At 42.3% G+C, this 18,963-nt stretch overlaps 1 protein-coding gene across 1 annotated transcript in view; it reads left to right on the top strand.

Moving 5' to 3' along the window:
* The window catches only part of PIWIL4 (piwi like RNA-mediated gene silencing 4), a 44,727-nt gene extending 28,253 nt beyond the window's left edge, over positions 1-16,474 (top strand). Inside the window, exons 13-20 of the mRNA XM_039255007.1 lie at positions 2,076-2,148; positions 6,178-6,378; positions 7,589-7,692; positions 11,523-11,593; positions 12,966-13,119; positions 14,886-15,011; positions 15,124-15,271; positions 15,950-16,474. Coding sequence (XP_039110938.1) covers positions 2,076-2,148; positions 6,178-6,378; positions 7,589-7,692; positions 11,523-11,593; positions 12,966-13,119; positions 14,886-15,011; positions 15,124-15,271; positions 15,950-16,066 — 994 coding nt within the window. The 3' untranslated portion in view covers positions 16,067-16,474. The remainder of the gene's footprint in view (positions 1-2,075; positions 2,149-6,177; positions 6,379-7,588; positions 7,693-11,522; positions 11,594-12,965; positions 13,120-14,885; positions 15,012-15,123; positions 15,272-15,949) is intronic.
* The last annotated feature ends 2,489 nt before the right edge of the window (positions 16,475-18,963 follow it).

Raw genomic sequence — 18,963 nt, 5'->3', positions numbered from 1 at the left:
AGCTTTATCTCAGTAAAGTTTTCTAATACAAACTACCAAGAAAATAGTTATAAGTAGATACGTTTTGCAGTGATTAAATTTATAAAGTTAAAATGTGTTTTACATTGGTCTTTGTAAAACTGTTTTCACAGTGCTCTAGGCAATAGTCTCATTATCCCCAAATCTTTTCAGTACTGTTTGGGGCATAAATTCTTAATAAATCCATTAACTTCCCTCCCTCCCAATTCTTTCATATCAGTTATTTTTAAAACTTAACAGCAAACAGGATATTGAAAAATGAAAGTTACATTTCCTGATTTATGTGATAGACTTTACGCTTTAAAATTTAATGTAAAAGTAGATCTAAAATAGCCTTTCCTGATTCTGTTACAGTAGTATAAGATTATTTAGATAGTTTTCTGATAAAACCAAGGGCAGTTAGTCTTTGAACATTTATTGAGCATCTTCTATCTACTAGATACTATGCTAGTTTCTGGGGATGACAAAGGTAAATAAATTGCTTTCATTTTAGTAAGGGATCCCCATATACACAATCACACTCAAAATTGGATATTCTTTGCTTTAGAAAAGCAATTAAATTGCTCATGCCTCATTTTATTGAGCTTGCTATGCTTACTAAAGAGGAATGCATATGTCTTTTTGTTGTTATAGTGGAGGTACAGTGTCCAAACTGGCAAGATGGGAAGTTATTCTTTAAACACGTGGTTACTAATTAATTACATCAGCAGTACAAGCATTGTTGAAAACCACACTCATTTTACAACCAAGTCTCATTTTACACTGTAGTTCAGAATTCCCATTTTATCACGTTTGTTAACAAATCGCCTGGTTTGAGTTTACCTGCTCTAATTTCTCTTAACCCATGAGCTAATGAAGCAGGAAAAGATTCATGAAAGCCACAGTCACAGACCCAGGATGACATAACAGTCTCTTTCTTACATGAATTCCACAAATAAGCCCTTGCCGTGTTCTATTCTTAGCCTGTTTTATCTGAAAGCCCATATTTTATTCCATCCTTTTTCTTTCCCATGAAGTATCTATTTACCTGTTAGGTTTATATGCATGGCTTCTCCCATATGAAACATTTGCCTGATGAATTTAAAAAGAATGGACGCTGAGTCTGCGTGCAAGAGATCGAATTGGAAAAGTCAGAAACATTTTAGTTTTAACAGAGCTGCAGGCCATTCCTGTAGCTGTTAGAGCCAGTGATCTGGAAACAGCGGTCCTGCCACCTAGTGGGCAAGTCTGGAAAGGCCACTGGGCATTAGGACACTCCAATTGTTTATACATAATCAGAAGTGGATTCTACATAAAGAAACTAAATCTATGAAGTCCTCTGTGTGGGAATTATTTCTGTAGCACCTGGCCCCTAAAGTAATGTAAGCACAGAACAGTTAAGTGCTTGCTGACGAATCGGTCGATGCAGGCTAAATATTCCAGGCTCCAAGCAAGCTGTCACTAAGAGAAAAATCTTTCATTCTGAATCATTCTGATTAGCTGAATATCTTAGTCTCATTAATCTGATGATTTTTGAGACTTTTTAAATTTCTCATGGAGATTTGGTATTATATAAGTCTTTTTTTTAAGTTTACTTATTTATTTAGGTGGGGGAAGGGCTCAGATAGAGGGAGAGAGAATCTCAAGCAGGTTCCACACGGTCAGCATGTAGCCCAGCTTGGGGCTTGAATTTATGAACTGTGAGATCATGTCCTGAGCTGAAACCAAGAGCCAGACACTTAACTGACTGAGCCACCCAGGCGCCCTGGTATTAGAGAAATCTTAATCCCAATTTAACTCAGGCCAATTTCAGATGCTTGGTATTGAGACTTGTGATTTCAAAAGCTCACTTTCAACCTCTTTTTGGAAAAACAGAACGATTAATTGTAGGGATTGCGTACAATAGAGAAAATTGCATTTTCCACCAAACTATTTTTAGGCTACTAAAAATGATTATCAAATGTTTCTGGTGTATTGTAGTGGGATTATACAATTCTGTTTGCATTGTTTTTGACTCTACATGTTATATGCTACTAAAGAGGGAATTACATATTCTTAAAATTAATCTTTTTGTGTAGCATAAAAGCACAAGAGAATCCAGCTGCATTCTTCAGCGCTGTACAGAGACATGTTGATGCTGATGTTCAGTTGGTAAGTATAGGATAGTTGTGGTTTTGATGTATCGTTTTTATTTTTTCCTTATGTCTAACCTTCTTCTTTCCTTGGAAGAAGGAATGCGAACATATTCTCTCATGGTATGTTTGCAAATAGCTGTGTATTTCCCTAAGAACCCAAGAAAGCATTACTCTTAGCATTTTAATCAATATTTTATTTCCCTTTCATATATCTAATATTAATTTTTAAATACTTGTTTTTGCCCCCATCTCAGCCTCCTGGATGTCTACATATTTTTAACTTGTTGGGGCCCAGCTTTTATGTAAGATAAAGTGACTCCTGTCTTACACCATAAATGCTGGGTACCCGGGGCTCTCCCCAGTGTTTTGGCGGATTCTTGGAGGGCTTAGATTTTTCCATGTCACCTACGGCTGCCTCCTCTGAACTCTTGCCCTCTGCTGTGAGTGCCCTCTGCCGCTGCGCTGCATCCATTTTCACAACTCTCATTTCCCAAAGTAGCCTGTGTGTGTGTGTGCGCCTGCGCAGCTGACTTCGCAGAGGGTTTGGGTCTGAGACGAGGTTACAGCACACCCCAGCGTTCCAGACAAGTTAAAATTGACAGCCTTGTTCTTAAAACTCTCTCAACCACTTCTCTTTCTTGGATATGCTTACTCTTCTCCCAGGCCCCAGCCTCCCACCTCACGGCCGCCTCTCTTACCTACCTCACTCATGTGTCTAGGCTCCCAGCATTCTGGTCCCCATCTCCTGCAGAGCAGCTTAGCGATTTCTGCTTCTGTTGTAGTCAGACACAAAAAAGGCCCATAAGGATGTTATATTAAACAAAGAGAATTCTAACCCTAAGAGCATATTTTCCCTTTAAAATAAAACTTAACAGAAAGATTGCAAGAAGAGTACAAAGAACTCCCATATACCCTTCATCCAGATTCCCCAGTTGTTGACATTTTATTATATTTGCTTTATTGTTTCCTTCCTTCCTTCCTTCCTTCCTTCCTTCCTTCCTTCCTTCCTTCCTTCCTTCCTTCCTTCCTTCCCTCCCGCCACCCTCTGCCTGTCTGTCTGTCTATTTATCTACCATCCTTTTTCCTGAACCATTTGAGAGTAGGTTACAGACATGATGCTCATTGCTCTGCAGTACTTCAGTGCCTGTCTCTACAAACAAGGCCACTCTCCTACAGAACTATAGGACAACCATCAAAATCGAGAAACAGGAAGACCAGTTAATGCACAGACTCCATTCACATTTCTCCATTTGTCCCCAAAATGCCCTCTCTAGTAAAAGGATCTAAAACATTGCATTTAGTTGTCCCGTCTCTTTAGACTCTCCTTCAGTCTGGAACAGTTCCATAGTTTTCGATGACCTTCCAGTTTTGAAGGGTATAGACCAGTTACTTTGTATAATGTCCCTCAATATGGGTTTGTCTGGTGTTTTCTTATAATTAAATTCAGTTTATGTACTTTTGGCAGGAGCATTATGGCAATGATTCTGTGTTCTTAATGCGTCCTACCAGGAGGCATCCCATTAATTAAGGTGGTATCTGCCAGTTTTCTCCACTGTACGTTTACTCCTCTCTTTGTAATTAAACAGGTGTTTTTGTTTTGTGTTTTGCAGGGAGAGACTTTGAGAGTATGTAAATATCCTGTTTCTCATCAAGCTTTTATCTGCTAATGTTAGAATCCATTGATAATTCTTTTTTATTATTTTATTTATTATTTTTACTATGATGATTGCCAAACGGTGGCTTTCTGATTTCCTACATTTAGTATGTAGCATTGTATGCCTTCCACATTTAGTAGATTACCTTATACTATAAGGAGGAACTTTCTCTTCTCCGTATTTCTTTGTTCATTTATTTTTATCAGTTATGGATTCATGGTTTCCTATTTTATTTACCAGCTTATAGTCTATTACCAATATTATTTATTTTGATGCCCAAATTTTTCATGATTTTGTTAATAGGAGACTCATTCAGTTTGGCTTCTGTGACTTATAGATATGTCTCCATTATTTTGGGGACACTTTCTTACTATCTGGCACAATACTGTGTTCTAGGTTAATCTTGAAATTTTGCTGCCTGGCTCTGGGCTTAGATATTTCTCCAATGAGCCATATTCCTTTTAGTTGAGAACAGTATTTAGAAATCAAAATCTGGGGGACACCTGGATGGCTCCGTTGGTTAAGTGTCTGACTTTGGCTCAGGTCATGATCTCTCAGTTCGTGAGTTCGAGCCCAGCTTTGGGCTCTGTGCTAATATCATGGAGCCTGGAGCCTGTGTCTTCTTATCTCTGCCTTTTGCCCACTCATGCTCTGTCTCTCTCTCTCTCTCTCAAAAATGAACATTAATTAAAAAAAAATCAAAATCTGGACAGCTAGATGTGCTTATTTGTTAATGGGGTGTCACTCCCCCCAGGCTTTCTCAATAGGCAAAGCCAGGAATATTGTGTACGCATGTGTCTCTATAGATGTACCCAAACACCGTTGACCCTTGAACAGTGTGGGGTTTAGGGGTATAGACTCCCTGCATAGCCTCAAATCCCCATGTGACTTTTGACTCCCACAAAACTTAACTCCTTATAACCTATTGTTGATTAGAAGCCTTATAACATAGTTGATTAACACATATTTTGTATTTTATGTACTATATACTGTATTCTCACACAAAAGTAAGCTAGAGAAAAAAGTGTTATTAAGGAAATCATAAGGAAGGAGAAATACATTTACAGTACTGTACTATATTTACTAAAAAATCTGCATATAAGTGGACTTGCATAGTTTAAACCTGCGTTGTTCAAGGGTCAGCTGTACATGCATGCACCCTTATGTCTATGTTATTACCATGTCTCTCTGTGTGTATATCCAGTTCCAGTCCAACCCCCCAGGAAAGCATTCCCCATTGCCATATTTGTACCTCTCTTCTCTGATAAGGGGAGCGTGGCCCCTGTTACCTTCCACTTACCCCCTCACGTCCCTGTCCCCTCCTAGGCAGCCAGTCTCACTTGTCTCCCACCTTCTTTCGGCCCCATCCCTGTTCAACCACTGCCGTGTTCTGAGGCCTGCCTCACTTGGCTCCAAATTCATAGGGTGGAAAGTGGGAAGGCCCCCTGAGATATATTTCCCTATTTTATATACTTAATTGTAAATAATTTTGGCCCTTCGCATTATGTTTTTGTACACATTTATAGGTGAAAAATCACCTTATTTGTCCTCTGCAAATCATGACGGTGCCTATCTTTTGTATAATTTGGTAGGTTCTGAAGGTAAAGAATAAAAGATGGAAAGGAGATGGAAGCAGGCCAGGAGAAGCCCTTCTGAGGGAAATACCTGCTAAGAAACAGAGGCGGTGGCAGAGATGGGTGGAATTTAAAAATACATGAGGACCTGAAGCTTCCTTCTCCTTATTTTCCCCTCCCCCCATAGCCCTACTCTCAGGTCACAGCAAACAAAACAATTGTGGTTGGTTTCTTTTATTTTGATTGTCTAGTACCTGGTGGGGAAGAGACCACCGTGTATGCTAATCCTCCACTTGGCCTGTCTGTGGGTGAGGCTGGGGAGGGATGGTGGGGCTGACGGCTGGAGAGCCACAGGGAAGGGGCCAGTAGGGGGCGGCAGGGAGCGGGAGTAAGACCTGGGTTAGCAGGGAATTTGAGGAGCCTGAGAATCAAATCCGAAGAGAGAGGAAGGGAAAGCCAGGGCGGATGGGGGGCTTTGGAGCAGGACTGAGAACCTATGGCTAATAAAAAGGCGTTTCAAATGGGATTGTCAGTGGTCAAAGGCCATTTAACACAACTGTGTAGGCATTTTAATATTTGTTTCTTGGGAGCTTAAAGGCAAGAGATGTTTGGAAAATCCATGTATTCATTTTTTAAATTATTTATTTATTTATTTATTTTAGAGAGAGTGGGGAGTGGGGTGGGGTAGGGGAGAGAGAGTGTATGTGGTTTTTTTGTGTGTGGGGGGGAGGGAGGAATCCCAAGTAGGCTCCCTGCTGCTTCTAAGCATAAGTAAATTGACTTTTTTCCTTCCTTTTTTCTTCCTTTTTCTTTTAGGTGATGTGTATTCTACCTTCTAATCAGAAGAGCTACTATGATACCATTAAAAACTACTTGAGCTCCTTCTGCCCAGTGCCCAGCCAGTGTGTGCTCACTCGGACCTTGAATAAACAGGGGATGATGATGAGTGTCGCTACCAAGATTGCCATGCAAATGGCCTGTAAACTCGGAGGCGAACTGTGGGCTGTGGAGATCCCTGTGAGCAGTCTGTCAATCTTTTAGTAATCAACCCATTTGTTAATTTCAAAATGAAATCAAAGTGGGAGTCATTTTCACATGATCCCAGAAGCATTTGTTTTGTGTGTTGGGTGTGTTGTTTGTCCTCTCTGGGTTGTGGCCTGAGACAAGACACCATCCAGAAGGTGAGGTGTGGCTCCTGCTCTCCAGGAGCTTTGGGTAAGCGGATAACAGAATGTTTCATGAAAGAGAATCTAGGTTGGCACAGTCTTGGGGGGGGGGGGGGGCTTGATCTGGAGCCTCCCATGCCATGTAAAGTATGTGTGCTGTGGCCTCTCCTTTTACCCGCTCTCTGCAGTGCACTAGCTCTCAGAGTAGCCCCACACCCTGGAAGGGGCCTCCCCACAGCTTGGGGAGCTGGCAGAGCTATGGCTTTGAACTGTGGTGGGAACTAAGAAAACCTCCGTCTTTCCTGAATGTTTGGCCACTGGGGAAGGAAGTGAGAGGGTGAGAAATGAGAGGATGTTGTCCATTTCCCTTCCATTTCCATAACCAGGATGTGTTCACTGAGCCCCAGCTGCCTCCCTGGTGGCTCATAGCCAATGGGTGATGAGGATCCCTTAGACATTTGAACAACTGGCAGTGGACTTCCTCTTGAGATCCCTCCTGCCCAGAGGCTAGGGGGAAATGACTGATCACTTTTCCAGAAACTCTTGAGCCACACAGACAGCCCTTCTCTACCCCCACAAAGGATGGTAGCTATTTTGCACTACAGTGAGTCTCCTAGGCAAATTATATACCATATTCATCCCTCCATCTTTTTTTTAAAGTATATTTATTTATTTTGAGAGAGAGAGACAGACAGCTAGTGGGAGAGGGGCAAAGAGAGAGAGAGAGAGAGAGAGAGAGAGAGAGAGAATCTCAAGCAGGCTCCATGCTGTTAGCACAGAGCCTGACACTGGGCTCAGACCCACGAACTATGAGATCATGACCTGAGCTGAAATCAAGAGTTGGATGTTTAACCAACTGATCCATCCAGCCCCTCGCCCCCATCCCTCCATCTTTAAGTCTCTTTGGTTTCTGTTTTGATGATCTCTTTCATCTGGACCTTGGTTTCCCTAATTTAAACAGTTTAATAACCAGGGACAGTTTTTTCAAAACTTCATATTAAATTGTTGTTTGGGGAAATAATGCCTCATTCCATTAAATCATGAAAACTTTACTCTTACAGTTAAAGTCCCTGATGGTGGTTGGTATTGATGTCTGTAAAGACGAATTCAGCAGGGGAATGATGGTGGTTGGATTTGTGGCCAGCATTAACACTGGAATCACCAGGTAGGTATGTTTCCAATTACCCCAACATATTCCATAATTATTGTTTGTGGTTTAACTAAAGCCATTCAACAGGAAACAGTTTGTATTCTTCCCTCATTTAAAAAATATGAACACTTTAGTCATAAATTATACTTACATATACATTTTTTTCATGTTTATTTTTGAGGGAGAGAGAGCAAGTGAGTGAGTGGGGGAGGGGCAGAGAGAGGGAGACACAGAATCCAAACCAGGCTCCAGGCTCTGAGCTGTCAGCACAGAGCCTGACATGGGGCTTGAACTTACGAACAGTGAGATCATGACCTGAGCCCAAGTCGGAGACTTAACCGACTGAGCCACCCAGGGGCCCCAAATTATACTTACATATAAAAATGTGATAGATAATGTTAAGATAATATGTAGCCTTATGTTTATACATTCATTAGGACAAGGTAATCCTTGTATGCCAGGCTGATTCCTCAAATGCTGGATGATAGGAATTCTTGTGTATTTATTTTCTGAACATCTGCATTGCATTGGGTGCTGTACTAGGAACTTACGTCCAGCAGAGAGCTTTGGAATCTGATTGCTTGGATCTATGTCCTGATATGCCAATTACTTATTCTGTATCTGACATCTGGCTATGTAAAGTTGCTGTGACCTGTAAAATGGACATGAAGATGATGCCTGTTTCATAAGGCATTTATGGACATTACATAAGATAAAGTGCTTAAAACACAGCCTCCCATAGCAACCGCTCCATACCTGCTTATTGTTATTAACATTTGCAGACAGTGATGTAGTTGTTCACACAGCTACTGAAAACATAAGCAGGTTCGGGGATAATGCATTAAATAGTAACTCATAGTACTTATTTCACTGTAGTCCTTAGAATTGTTTCATTATTTGTAACTAAGCGATGTGTTTTGAGGCTGTAGGAACTGTTTGCAACATTTTTTATTCCTGCACTTAAGCTCTTGGATTTACTCCATTAAACTTGTGGTCAGGTATATATTTGGGATGGTGAGAAATAGGAAAGGTGGCTGTCATTCCAGGTTGTATGAGATCCCTGTTATATGTGTCAATTAATGTGACACACTGACGTGTTGATCAAGCAGATAAAGGACTTCCAATTTGTTAGCCACATTCCTAATTGTGTCATTATTGGCATATATAATGATGTTGATGTGTACTTACCACAAAGTCATGATTTCCATTTTGCAAGTGCTTGTATTTACTTAATGTGTTTAACAATTAAAATTCTTCTGAAATTAAAATAAGCTAATCATGTTCAGATTTCAAGTCCAAAAGGCTCACCTATAGAAGTTTATGCTTGAGAAATCTTTGAATATTTTTTGTTTATTTGTTACTGTCTTTTGTTGTTTTTTTTACTATATGATTCCATTTATTTATTTATTTTTAATTAATTATTTAAATTTTAGTTAAAATGCAGTATAGCATTCATTCCAGGAGTAGAATTCAGTGATTCATGACTTACATATAAGGCTCAGTGCAAAACCTAACAAGTGTCATCCTTAATGCCCATCATCCACTTAGCCCACCCCCCACCTATCTCCTCTCCTGCGCCCTCAGTTTGTTTTCTGTATTTGTCTCTTATGGTTTGCCTCCCTCTCTGTTTCTGTCTTATTTGTTTTTTCCTCCCTTCCCCTATGCTGTTTTGTTTCTTAAATTCCACAGATGAGTGAAATTATGATACCTGTCTTTCTCTGACTGACTTACTTCGCTTAGCATAATGCACTCTGGTTTTGAATATTTTGAAAGTGGACCTGGTAAACTAATAAATTCCTTTATAATAACAACATAGTGGTTTGTATTTATTATTGCTTATTTTGTGCTAAGTAGTATGCTAAGTGCTTTTATATATTATCTAATTTCACTTTTATAACAATCTTGTGAAGTAGTAACTACCTTACCATCCTATGTGTTTCTCTGGTACCGATGAGGAAACTGAGGCTTAGGTTCACGTAGCAAAGTCACATGGCTGGTGAGTATGCCAGCCAGGCTTTGAACCCAAGCATGTCTGATGCCAGCACTATGCTTTAGTGTCTCTTATCAATACCTTTCTTTTTTTTTTTTTTTCAAATAGTTTATTGTCAAATTAGTTTCCACATAACACCCAGTGCTCATCCCCACAAGTGTCCTCCTCCATGCCCATCCCCCCTCCCCCCCACATCCATCAGTCCTCAGTTTTTGTCAGCATTCAAGAGTCTCTCATGGTTTGCCTCTCTCCCTTTCCCCCACCATTTCCGCCCTTCTTCTCCCCCTTGTTCCTCCGTCAAGTTCCTCCTAATCCTCCTATACGTGCAAACATATGATATTTGTCCTTCTCTGCCTGACTTATTTCGCTCAGCATAACACCCTCAAGGTCCATCCATGTTGCTACACATGGCCAGATTTCATTGTTTCTCATTGCCATGTAGTATTCCATGGTATAGATAAACCACATCTTCTTGATCCATTCATCTGTTGATGGACACTTAGGCTCTTTCCATGTTTTAGCTATTGTGGAGAGTGCTGCTATGAACATTGGGGTACATGTGCTCCTATGCCTCAGCATTTCTGGATCCCTTGGGTAAATTCCTAGCAGTGCTATTGCTGGGTCATAGGGGAGTTCTATTGTTAGTTTCCTGAGGAACCTCCACACTGTTTTCCAGAGGGGCTGTACCAGTTTACATTCCCACCAACAGTGGAGGAGGGTGCCCGTTTCTCCACATCCTCGCCAGCATCTCGAGTTCTCTGATTTGCTCATTTTAGCCACTCTGACTGGCGTGAGGTGGTATCTCAGTGTGGTTTTGATTTGTATTTCCCTGATGAGGGATGCTGAGCATTGTTTCATGTGTCTGTTGGCCATCTGGATGTCCCCTTTGGAGAAGTGTCTGTTCATGTCTTCTGCCCATTTCTTCACTGGGTTGTTTGTTTTTCGGGCGTGTAGTTTGGTGAGTTCCTTATAGATTATCAATACCTTTCTTTTGAGGAGGGGAGATTTTTAATATGGTTGTGATTATATACCATATATAGGCTCATGATCATTAAGTTTTCCTCAATGTCTATTTCTTTTTATTTTGATTGAGGTATAATGACATTCAACATTGTATGTTCATCTGTTGTGTTTCTTAAATCCCACATAGGAGTGAAATCATATGATATCTGTCTTTTTCTGACTTATTTCGTATAGCATAATGCATTCTAGTTCTATCCACATTGTTGCAAATGGTAAGATTTCATTCTCTGTCATCACTGAGTAGTATTCCATTGTATACTACTCAGAAGAACATATACCATATCTTCTTTATCCATTCATTGTCAACGGGCATTTGGGCTGTTTCCATACTTTGGCTATTGTTAATAGCACTGCTATCCACATCGGGGTGCATGTGTCCCTTTGAAACAGCACACCTGCAGCCTTTGGGTAAATATCTAGTACTGCAATTGCTGGGTCATAGGGTAATTCTATTTTTAATTTTTTGTGGAACCTCCGTACTGTTTTCCAGAGTGGCTGCTCCAGTTTGCATTCCAGCCAAAAGTGCAAAAGGGTTCCCCTTTCTCTGCATCCTTGCCAATGTCTGTTGTTTCCTGAGTTGTTAATTTTAACTATTCTGCCGTTCTGACAGGTGTAAGGTGGTATCTCACTGTGGTTTTGATTAGTAGTTCCCTGCTGATGAGTGATGTTGAGTATCTTCTCGTGTGTCCATTAGCCATCTGAAGCATCACATTTTCTTTACCCATTCTCCCGTTGATGGACACTTAGATTGTTTTTTGTTTCTTCATTTAATTCTAATGCAGGTTTATGGTAGACATTTTGAAGTTGAACTTTTTTTTTTTTCTTGTTTTAGGTGGTTTTCTCGGTGTATCCTTCAGAGAACAGCGACTGATGTTGCAGATTGCTTAAAAGTTTTCATGACCGGTACTAAAAGTGTAGCAGTGGGGTTGGGCCCCCAGCACTATTCCTTCAGGCCCCAGGGTCCGCGTCCTATAGCAGACCAGATGGTGGAAGCAGACTCCCCAAGCCTGCCCAAGTCAGCCATCGCCCAGATGGAGAGTCCCAACGCTGTATCCTGACCCACACTAACAGATGCTGTAGAATTTACATTTGTCATCTGTGCGTGGTAAACAGAAAGCCAAGAGGCAGGGGAGTTTGTAGCTGCTGGTGGCTCTTGCAAGTCGTGTGGAGGCCAGCGGAATCTACCTGGAGAAACAGGGGTTATGACAGAGTGCTGTGAGGTCTAGAAATAGGGAGGAAGCCTGTGGGGCGGGGATAAGAACGCTTGCAGATGAGGGGTGGCATCGCGGGAGAAGATGGGGAAGAAGGCAGACATGGAGGGGAGCTCATTCGCAGCAGGGCACAGTGGAAACAGGTGTCTGAGGCTCCTGTCCCCTGCCCAGCTCTGGCCAGGATCTGGCTTTGCCACTCCCTATAGTGCTGCTTGTACGATTCACTCCCTCTCCTGATCCGCATTTTCCCATCTATACGTTTGGGGAAGGGGTGTAAATATTGTTTCCTAAAAAATTGAATTTGGTGATATGTGTTGGTTATGGCCTTACATACATGATCATCTTCTATTGAACTCAAATGAATTTCCTAGACAATAAATTCTTCTAAAACAGCTGCACAGCATATACAGGAAAAGAATTATTATATTACTTTGCCCTCACTTCAAAACTTGGTTCCTTTTTTTAAGTAGTTGTGAAAGGTTTCTGTTGAGTCGGCGTTACTGTCTGGTCTCTGCTCTGTAGGCAGTTTCTAGCTGCAGTGGGTGGAAATGTTTTCAGAGTTTCTCCTGTCAGTGCAACTTAGAGTCGAATTGGTGAGCCCCTGGTAAGAGATGCTTCCAGAGGGTCAGCCATGAGCTCTCCTTCTGTTTTCATGTTTATGCTTATTGGAGACGAAAAGGACATGAAGTTCTGTAGTCCATATCTATTGATAGCATGGAAGGACTTGAAGAAACTAAATTAGTATTAATTTGGTTTTGGGAATTGGTCTACTGCCTGGCTTAATTTATTCCTTAAATATTAAAATTTTACTAAAGAGATATGCTGTGTTTAAGACCATATTTTACCACAGGGACCAGTAGGATTCCTCAAATAGCAGAGATGCCAAATGTACCCTAAAGTGATCCATTTTTATATTAGTGCAGTCACGACTCAAATTAGGTATTACCCTGTGTTACAGTGGTCTGAAACAGCGAACTTATTTAAAACATTGAACTACACGGGGATTTTATTCTTTGTTGGTGTTGGAGAAGTCATTCTTTTCTTCCTACCATCACATTCTGCAGGAGCACTCAACAAATGGTACCAGCACAACCATGATCTGCCGGCGCGGATAATTGTGTACCGGGATGGGGTGGGGGACGGTCAGCTGAAAGCGCTGATTGAATACGAGGTTCCGCAGCTGCTGAGCAGTGTGACAGAAGCGAGTGCAAACACCAGGTACTGAGTGATGGTTCTTTCCCCACACGTGCAACCAGGGCACATGTATCATAGCTAATCAGATTACCGTACACCGACAGCTGGTTTTCATGCAGGCATGCTTCGCTCTTGTCTGCGTCCTGTGAGTACAGCAGGATGGACAGGTTTCCCCTAGACTGGAGGGTGGTTGAGATGGTCCCCTCTGAATAGGGTGGCGTGGGCCTGCGTGGGGGCCCCTGGAGGAAGGCAGGTGACCCCCAGAGCAGCTGACGCTGAGACTCAGCAGGCGGGTGAAGATGCTTCATCCGTACTGATACGCCATGAGATTGAACAAGCGGTGGTTTCAAATTCAAGGCCCAAATCCACAGCGGGGGCTGAAGCCCTGGCGTGCAGGCACTGGTGCGCAGCCGAGGTCGCCAGTGGTGCTGAAGGGGGTGTGAGGGCAGTCCAGGCTGCGCCACGTATGGAAATCAGACCGTCCTCACCTCCGCTGCCACATTTCTAGATTCCGTGTTGCAGTACATTTTCCTCTGTTAGGATGTCAAGTGGCAGGTGCCAGAAAAATATTAGAAGTGGTAAATCGGGGAGGATGATAATCTTAAATTGGCTTCCTAAAATATTTGGAAGACATCCTATTACGAGCGGGGCGCAGCGTCTGTCTGTCAGGTGGCACCGCCATCACCACCATCAACCGAAGTTGCAGCCGTGAGCCACAGAGGGGCTGAGCCTTGACCTCACCAGTGACTGTCAGAGTGCAGGGAGAGCACGGTGTCACCTCCCCCTGCGTCCAGACCTCACAGCTAAAATATCTCCCTCCCCACTGACCTCAGGTGACTGTGTCTGTGGAGAATGACAAGTGTGCAGTTGGGGCGAGCAGGAGTGAGTTCAGCAGTGAGCAGTGCTAAGGAGTTGCCTTGCAGTAGAACATCAGGTTCCAAAAGTTGCAATATTGAAAACCATAATGTATATTTAAGATAATTAAAATGCTTGGAAGTGAAATTTCACAATCGTTGCCTCCCAGAAGTTCCTTTGGGAATTAGGGCCAGTAAATGGATTTGGCCTTGGCTTTACTAAATCCTGACTTTCGTGTTTGGCCACTCAACATTTGACCCAAATGTACATTTGGTCTGTCCATCCATCCCGCCAGGTGTGTGTCTTGCAGGACTCAGAAGTGATGATTTGAGGAATAAGAGGACTTGTGGGTCTCTTTGCTATTCAGAAATTGAGAAGAAGAGTGAAGGTGAAATAGGGGCACTATTGCTAATGGAAAAAGAAATCTTGTCTCTATGGAAAATTCTGGAAAAATCCTCCTTTGGAAATGCTAATTGAAGTTCATTGCCCTATTAACTGTTCCTCCCTGTCCCCTTCAAATGATATAAACCAGCACACATCACACCTTTGCAATAAAGAAGGACAATCTCTAATTTTAAAAACTATATTGAGGACACCTGGGTGGCTTAGTTGGTTAAGAGTCTGCCTCTTGATTTCAGTTCAGGTCATGATCTCACAGTTTGTGAGTACTCTCTTTCCCTCTCTCCCCTTCCCCTGCGCCCCCCCCCATCTCTTTCTCTCAAAATAAATAAATACACTCTTAAAAAATTAAAAAACTGTATGCATTTCTGAGGGAGGAGAGATTGGAGATAATTTTTAGTTTTTTCATTTTTGCAGTGTTCTTCTAATGAATGAATTTATTTATTCCATTTAGAAATTATCAAAAAAGGTCAGTAGAAAGCTCTAGGCTTGGTTTTAGTTCTCTGCATCTTACCTTTTGCCTTTCTGGTTCCAAGCTCCAAACTATCCGTGATTGTGGTCAGGAAGAGGTGCATGCTACGATTCTGCACGGAAGCGAGCCGGTCCGTGCGGAACCCGCCACTGGGCACCGTGGTGGACTCAGAAGCAACGCGTCCTGAGTGGCAAGTGCTATTAATGACAATCCGTTTTTAATGAAACATTCGCTGTGTGTTCTTCAAGCGAGGCCTTATTCTGTTTGCCTTCTTTCTCACATCCATTCCATTTCCCCCTCAGGTATGACTTCTACTTGATCAGTCAGGCTGCCTGTCAGGGAACCGTTAATCCCACCTACTATAATGTCATCTATGATGACAACGGCTTGAAGCCCGACCACATGCAGAGACTTACATTCAAACTGTGTCACCTGTACTATAACTGGCCGGTGAGTGACAGCTGTATACTTATGTGGGTACTGACTCTCAGGGTTCCCATCCAGGAATTGTCATCCAATTCATGTTTGTATCCCTACCTCCTGACTTCATGCAGGAGGAATGAATAAATGAATGAATGAATGAGTCCTTGAGTCCACAGTGGGAGAAACAGTTTGTCATAGAATTCAAAGAGCAGTAACTATTAATATCATCATCATCATCATTATTTATAACATTAGTATTTATAATTTCCGGATGGCTTTATTCTATGCATTATCTTATGCAAGCCTGGGAGGAAATCAGGGTATTGTTATTTCCAAGTTACAGTTGAGGAAGTTGAAGCCAACTCAGATGCTGTGTCTCGTGGGAGGGTTATGGGCTCGTCTGTCCTGTGTTCCTGTGCATGAAGCCAAGAGCTGCTCTTGAAGTCCAAGGCCAAGATTTGCTCTGAGCCCCTTGGAGTGTCAAGTCATGGGAAACTCAGATTAGCACTAGATGTGATGACACCCCCTCTTGCCCAGTGAGCCCGTGTTCCCCGAGGATGAGGTTGCCCTTGCTTGAGTTTAGTTACTGTGTACTCCCCAGTGCATTCTACTACATGCAGCTAGGAGGGAACAAAATTCAGGAAAATCTGTCACTTTGGAGAACAAGTTATCCTCTTAGCTGCTATCCATATGTTTTGTTCTCAGGGCTTAATCAGCATCCCAGCACCCTGTCAGTATGCGCACAAGCTGACCTTTCTGGTGGCACAGAGCATTCATAAAGAACCCAGTTTGGAACTAGCACACTCTCTCTTCTACCTGTGACGACGTGAACCATGGGCACCCCTACACGAGCTATCTGAGGAGTAGTTGGTATATTTTGTGCAAATCTGTGTGTGAGGCTGTGGTTCAGGAAAGGAGATTGAGCTTAGTTTTAACTTCCTGAAAAAGCACCCAACACAGCTTCATCTGAAATGGTTCCAAAGAAATGTATATTGTTTTAAAGAGTTTTATGCTTGGGGGAAATTCTCATTATGGTATATGGAATTAAAATGTACCATCATCTGTAAGTAATTCCATAATGCTGAACATCCTCTAAGAAAGAAAGTGTTTGCATGATATTTTGATGATAGGGAAATGGGGTCTGAGTCCCACCCTGGTTTTGCACAAGTTTCCTTAGATAACGTTATAGAACGTTTTGTAGAGTGGTTTAAGTTGTTATTTGAAAATAAAATTCAGAGCACTGCATTATGTATTTATTGTTATTTGAATTTCAGTTGAAGTTGCACGCAAACCTTGTTACTTGTTTCCGGCAAAGACTCTTAACCCACTAAACAACATCACCGCCACTCTTTGAATTATTATTTCTAAATCGGAACATGTCCCTTGCTCTCTTGATGGTACTTTGTTTCACTGAAAAGCAGCTGCTCCCTTTGATAACCTTGCTTCGTACCTCACTGAGAAAGCAGCTTCCACTAGAAGAGAGCTTGCACAGGCTCCCATTCCATCTGCCCTCCTGAGGGCAGTGTGTGTAGAACCCTGTGTGCATAGACGCTGCCCCTGCGCTTGTTACCGGAGGCAAACAATGGCTGTGCTCCCATGTGCACCAAATCCTGGTCCCGCTGACCTAGGAAGGGAGCCACTCTCCCAGCTCTTCCCTCTGTCCTCTGAAGCACCAGTTCTGCCCTCACAGAGGATCGTTCCCAGCATCCCTACTACTATGCTGTTAGTTCTCACATCTTAAAAATGAAACTATTTCCTCCTCCAGCGACCACTCCATCTCTTGGCTCCACTTTATAGAAAAACCTCTCCGAAGAGTTGTACATGCTTGTATCACATTCCTTTCTCCAGGCAGAATTTCACATCAAAATTGCTTTGGTCAAGGTCACCAATGACCTTCCTTTGCTGAATTGGGTGGTCAGTTCCCGGTGCCTGTTGTACTAACCTATCACGGCTGGTCATTTCCTCCTCCAGAGATGCCAGAGCAGCCTCGAGAATAACATACTCTCCTGGTGTCTCTTCTGCATCGGGTGCCTCATTCTCAGTCTCCTTTGCTGGCCGCTGCTCGTCTTCTCATCGTGAGAATGCCCCAGGAAGCAGAGCAGGACTCCATGCAGAAGCTATGTTTAAGGGGAAAGATTCCCTGAAGGGGAGTGCAGCTGCTTCAGGTTCTGTCTGAGGTGTGAGATCCTATAAGATGGCACTGAAATCATTTTTTCCTTTTTGGGAGTTTTCCCCAGGCCTGCTAAAAATGCACCCAACATGGATCCATTTCAGTAATAATAATCCTCATTTGTGGGGCTTGAGGGTGGAGGAGAGTTACACGGTCCAGGCACAGTGCACTTTACATACACATTTAGTCTCCATACCACTTGTATGAACTGGGCTCTATAATGACCATTTTACAGGTGATAAAACTGTGGGTGAAAGATGCCATGTCGCTCACCAAAGTGTGTAAGATTGATAAATTGTAGAGCTAGAATTTGTCCTCAGGAATGATTGACTCCAAAATCTGTGAGATGAACCATAGGACGACTTTAATAATAGTTACTAGAAGATTTTAAAAATTTGTCCCTTGAGTGCTTAGATGAGGAAGTGTCTTATACAGTTTAAAGTTGGCTTGGTATATAGCAAGTCTTTAGAGGCAAGGCACTGTACCAATCTGGAGTGATTTTTGTGTTGATGTTGTTTTCTTACCTTCCAAGTGCAGGGATGCTGTAAAGTGCTACCGAGTGAGCAGCCAGCTTGTATAAATCAATGGGCAGCCTTGGGATCAGGCAATACAGGAGGCCTGTAGATCTCTTCACTCTTACCTATTAAGTACCTATTAAGGCAGTGGCTCTTTACCACTTTAGCCCACCAGGGGGCACACAAGAATTGTCATATGGGCCAAGCCTGGCCCCTTTGCCCATGCGGTGCAAGAGATGGTGGAAGAAGAGTCAAGTAAGCTCCCAGGGGGCAACATGGGATTAGGGAAATCCTCATTTGCACTCTGGTTACAACACTTTATGCTGTAAGATGCAATAATCTCCCCTCTCTGAGACTCAGTTTTCCAGTCTGTAAAAAGAGAAAGGGTTGTTATAGATCAATGGTGCTCAACCTTGGAAACATTAGAACTTTCCACATTTAAAAGCTTTTTTTTTTTTTTTTTTAATAAGTGCAAATGTCTGGGCCCACCTCCGGAAACAGCAATTTAATGTCTGAAAGGAAGCCTGATCATTTGAATATTTTATTTTATTTAAAAAATTTTTTAAATGTTTTATTTATTTCTGAGAGAGAGCGAGAGAGACAGCGTGAGCAGGGGAGGGTCAGAGAGAGAGGGAGACACAGAATCTGAAACAGGCTCCAGGCTCTGAGCTGTCAGCACAGAGCCCGACTCGGACCTCGAACCCACGAACTGTGAGATCATGACCTGAGCTGAAGTTGGACGCTTAACCGACTGAGCCACCCAGGCGCCTCTCATTTGAATATTTTAAATTTCTGGAGGTGATTTTGATGGTTAGCCAGAGTTGAAGATTACTGGTCTGGAGCAGGATTGGGCTGGAATCCTAGAACCACTGCTTTTTAGTTGTATGACCCTGATCAAGTTCCTTAACCTCTCTGAGCCTCATTGTATCTACTTGTAAAGGCACCTAACAATATTCACATTGTAGGGTTGTTTTAAGAATTAGAAATATCAAAGTTAAAGTATTTGGCTTTAATGAAAAGTGGCATATTATTAT

The sequence above is a fragment of the Hyaena hyaena genome, unplaced genomic scaffold (assembly GCF_003009895.1).
Source record: "Hyaena hyaena isolate Hyena2069 unplaced genomic scaffold, ASM300989v1 scaffold_506, whole genome shotgun sequence".
NCBI classification, from domain to species: Eukaryota; Metazoa; Chordata; class Mammalia; order Carnivora; family Hyaenidae; genus Hyaena; species Hyaena hyaena.
This window is presented reverse-complemented; position numbering and strand designations above follow the sequence as displayed.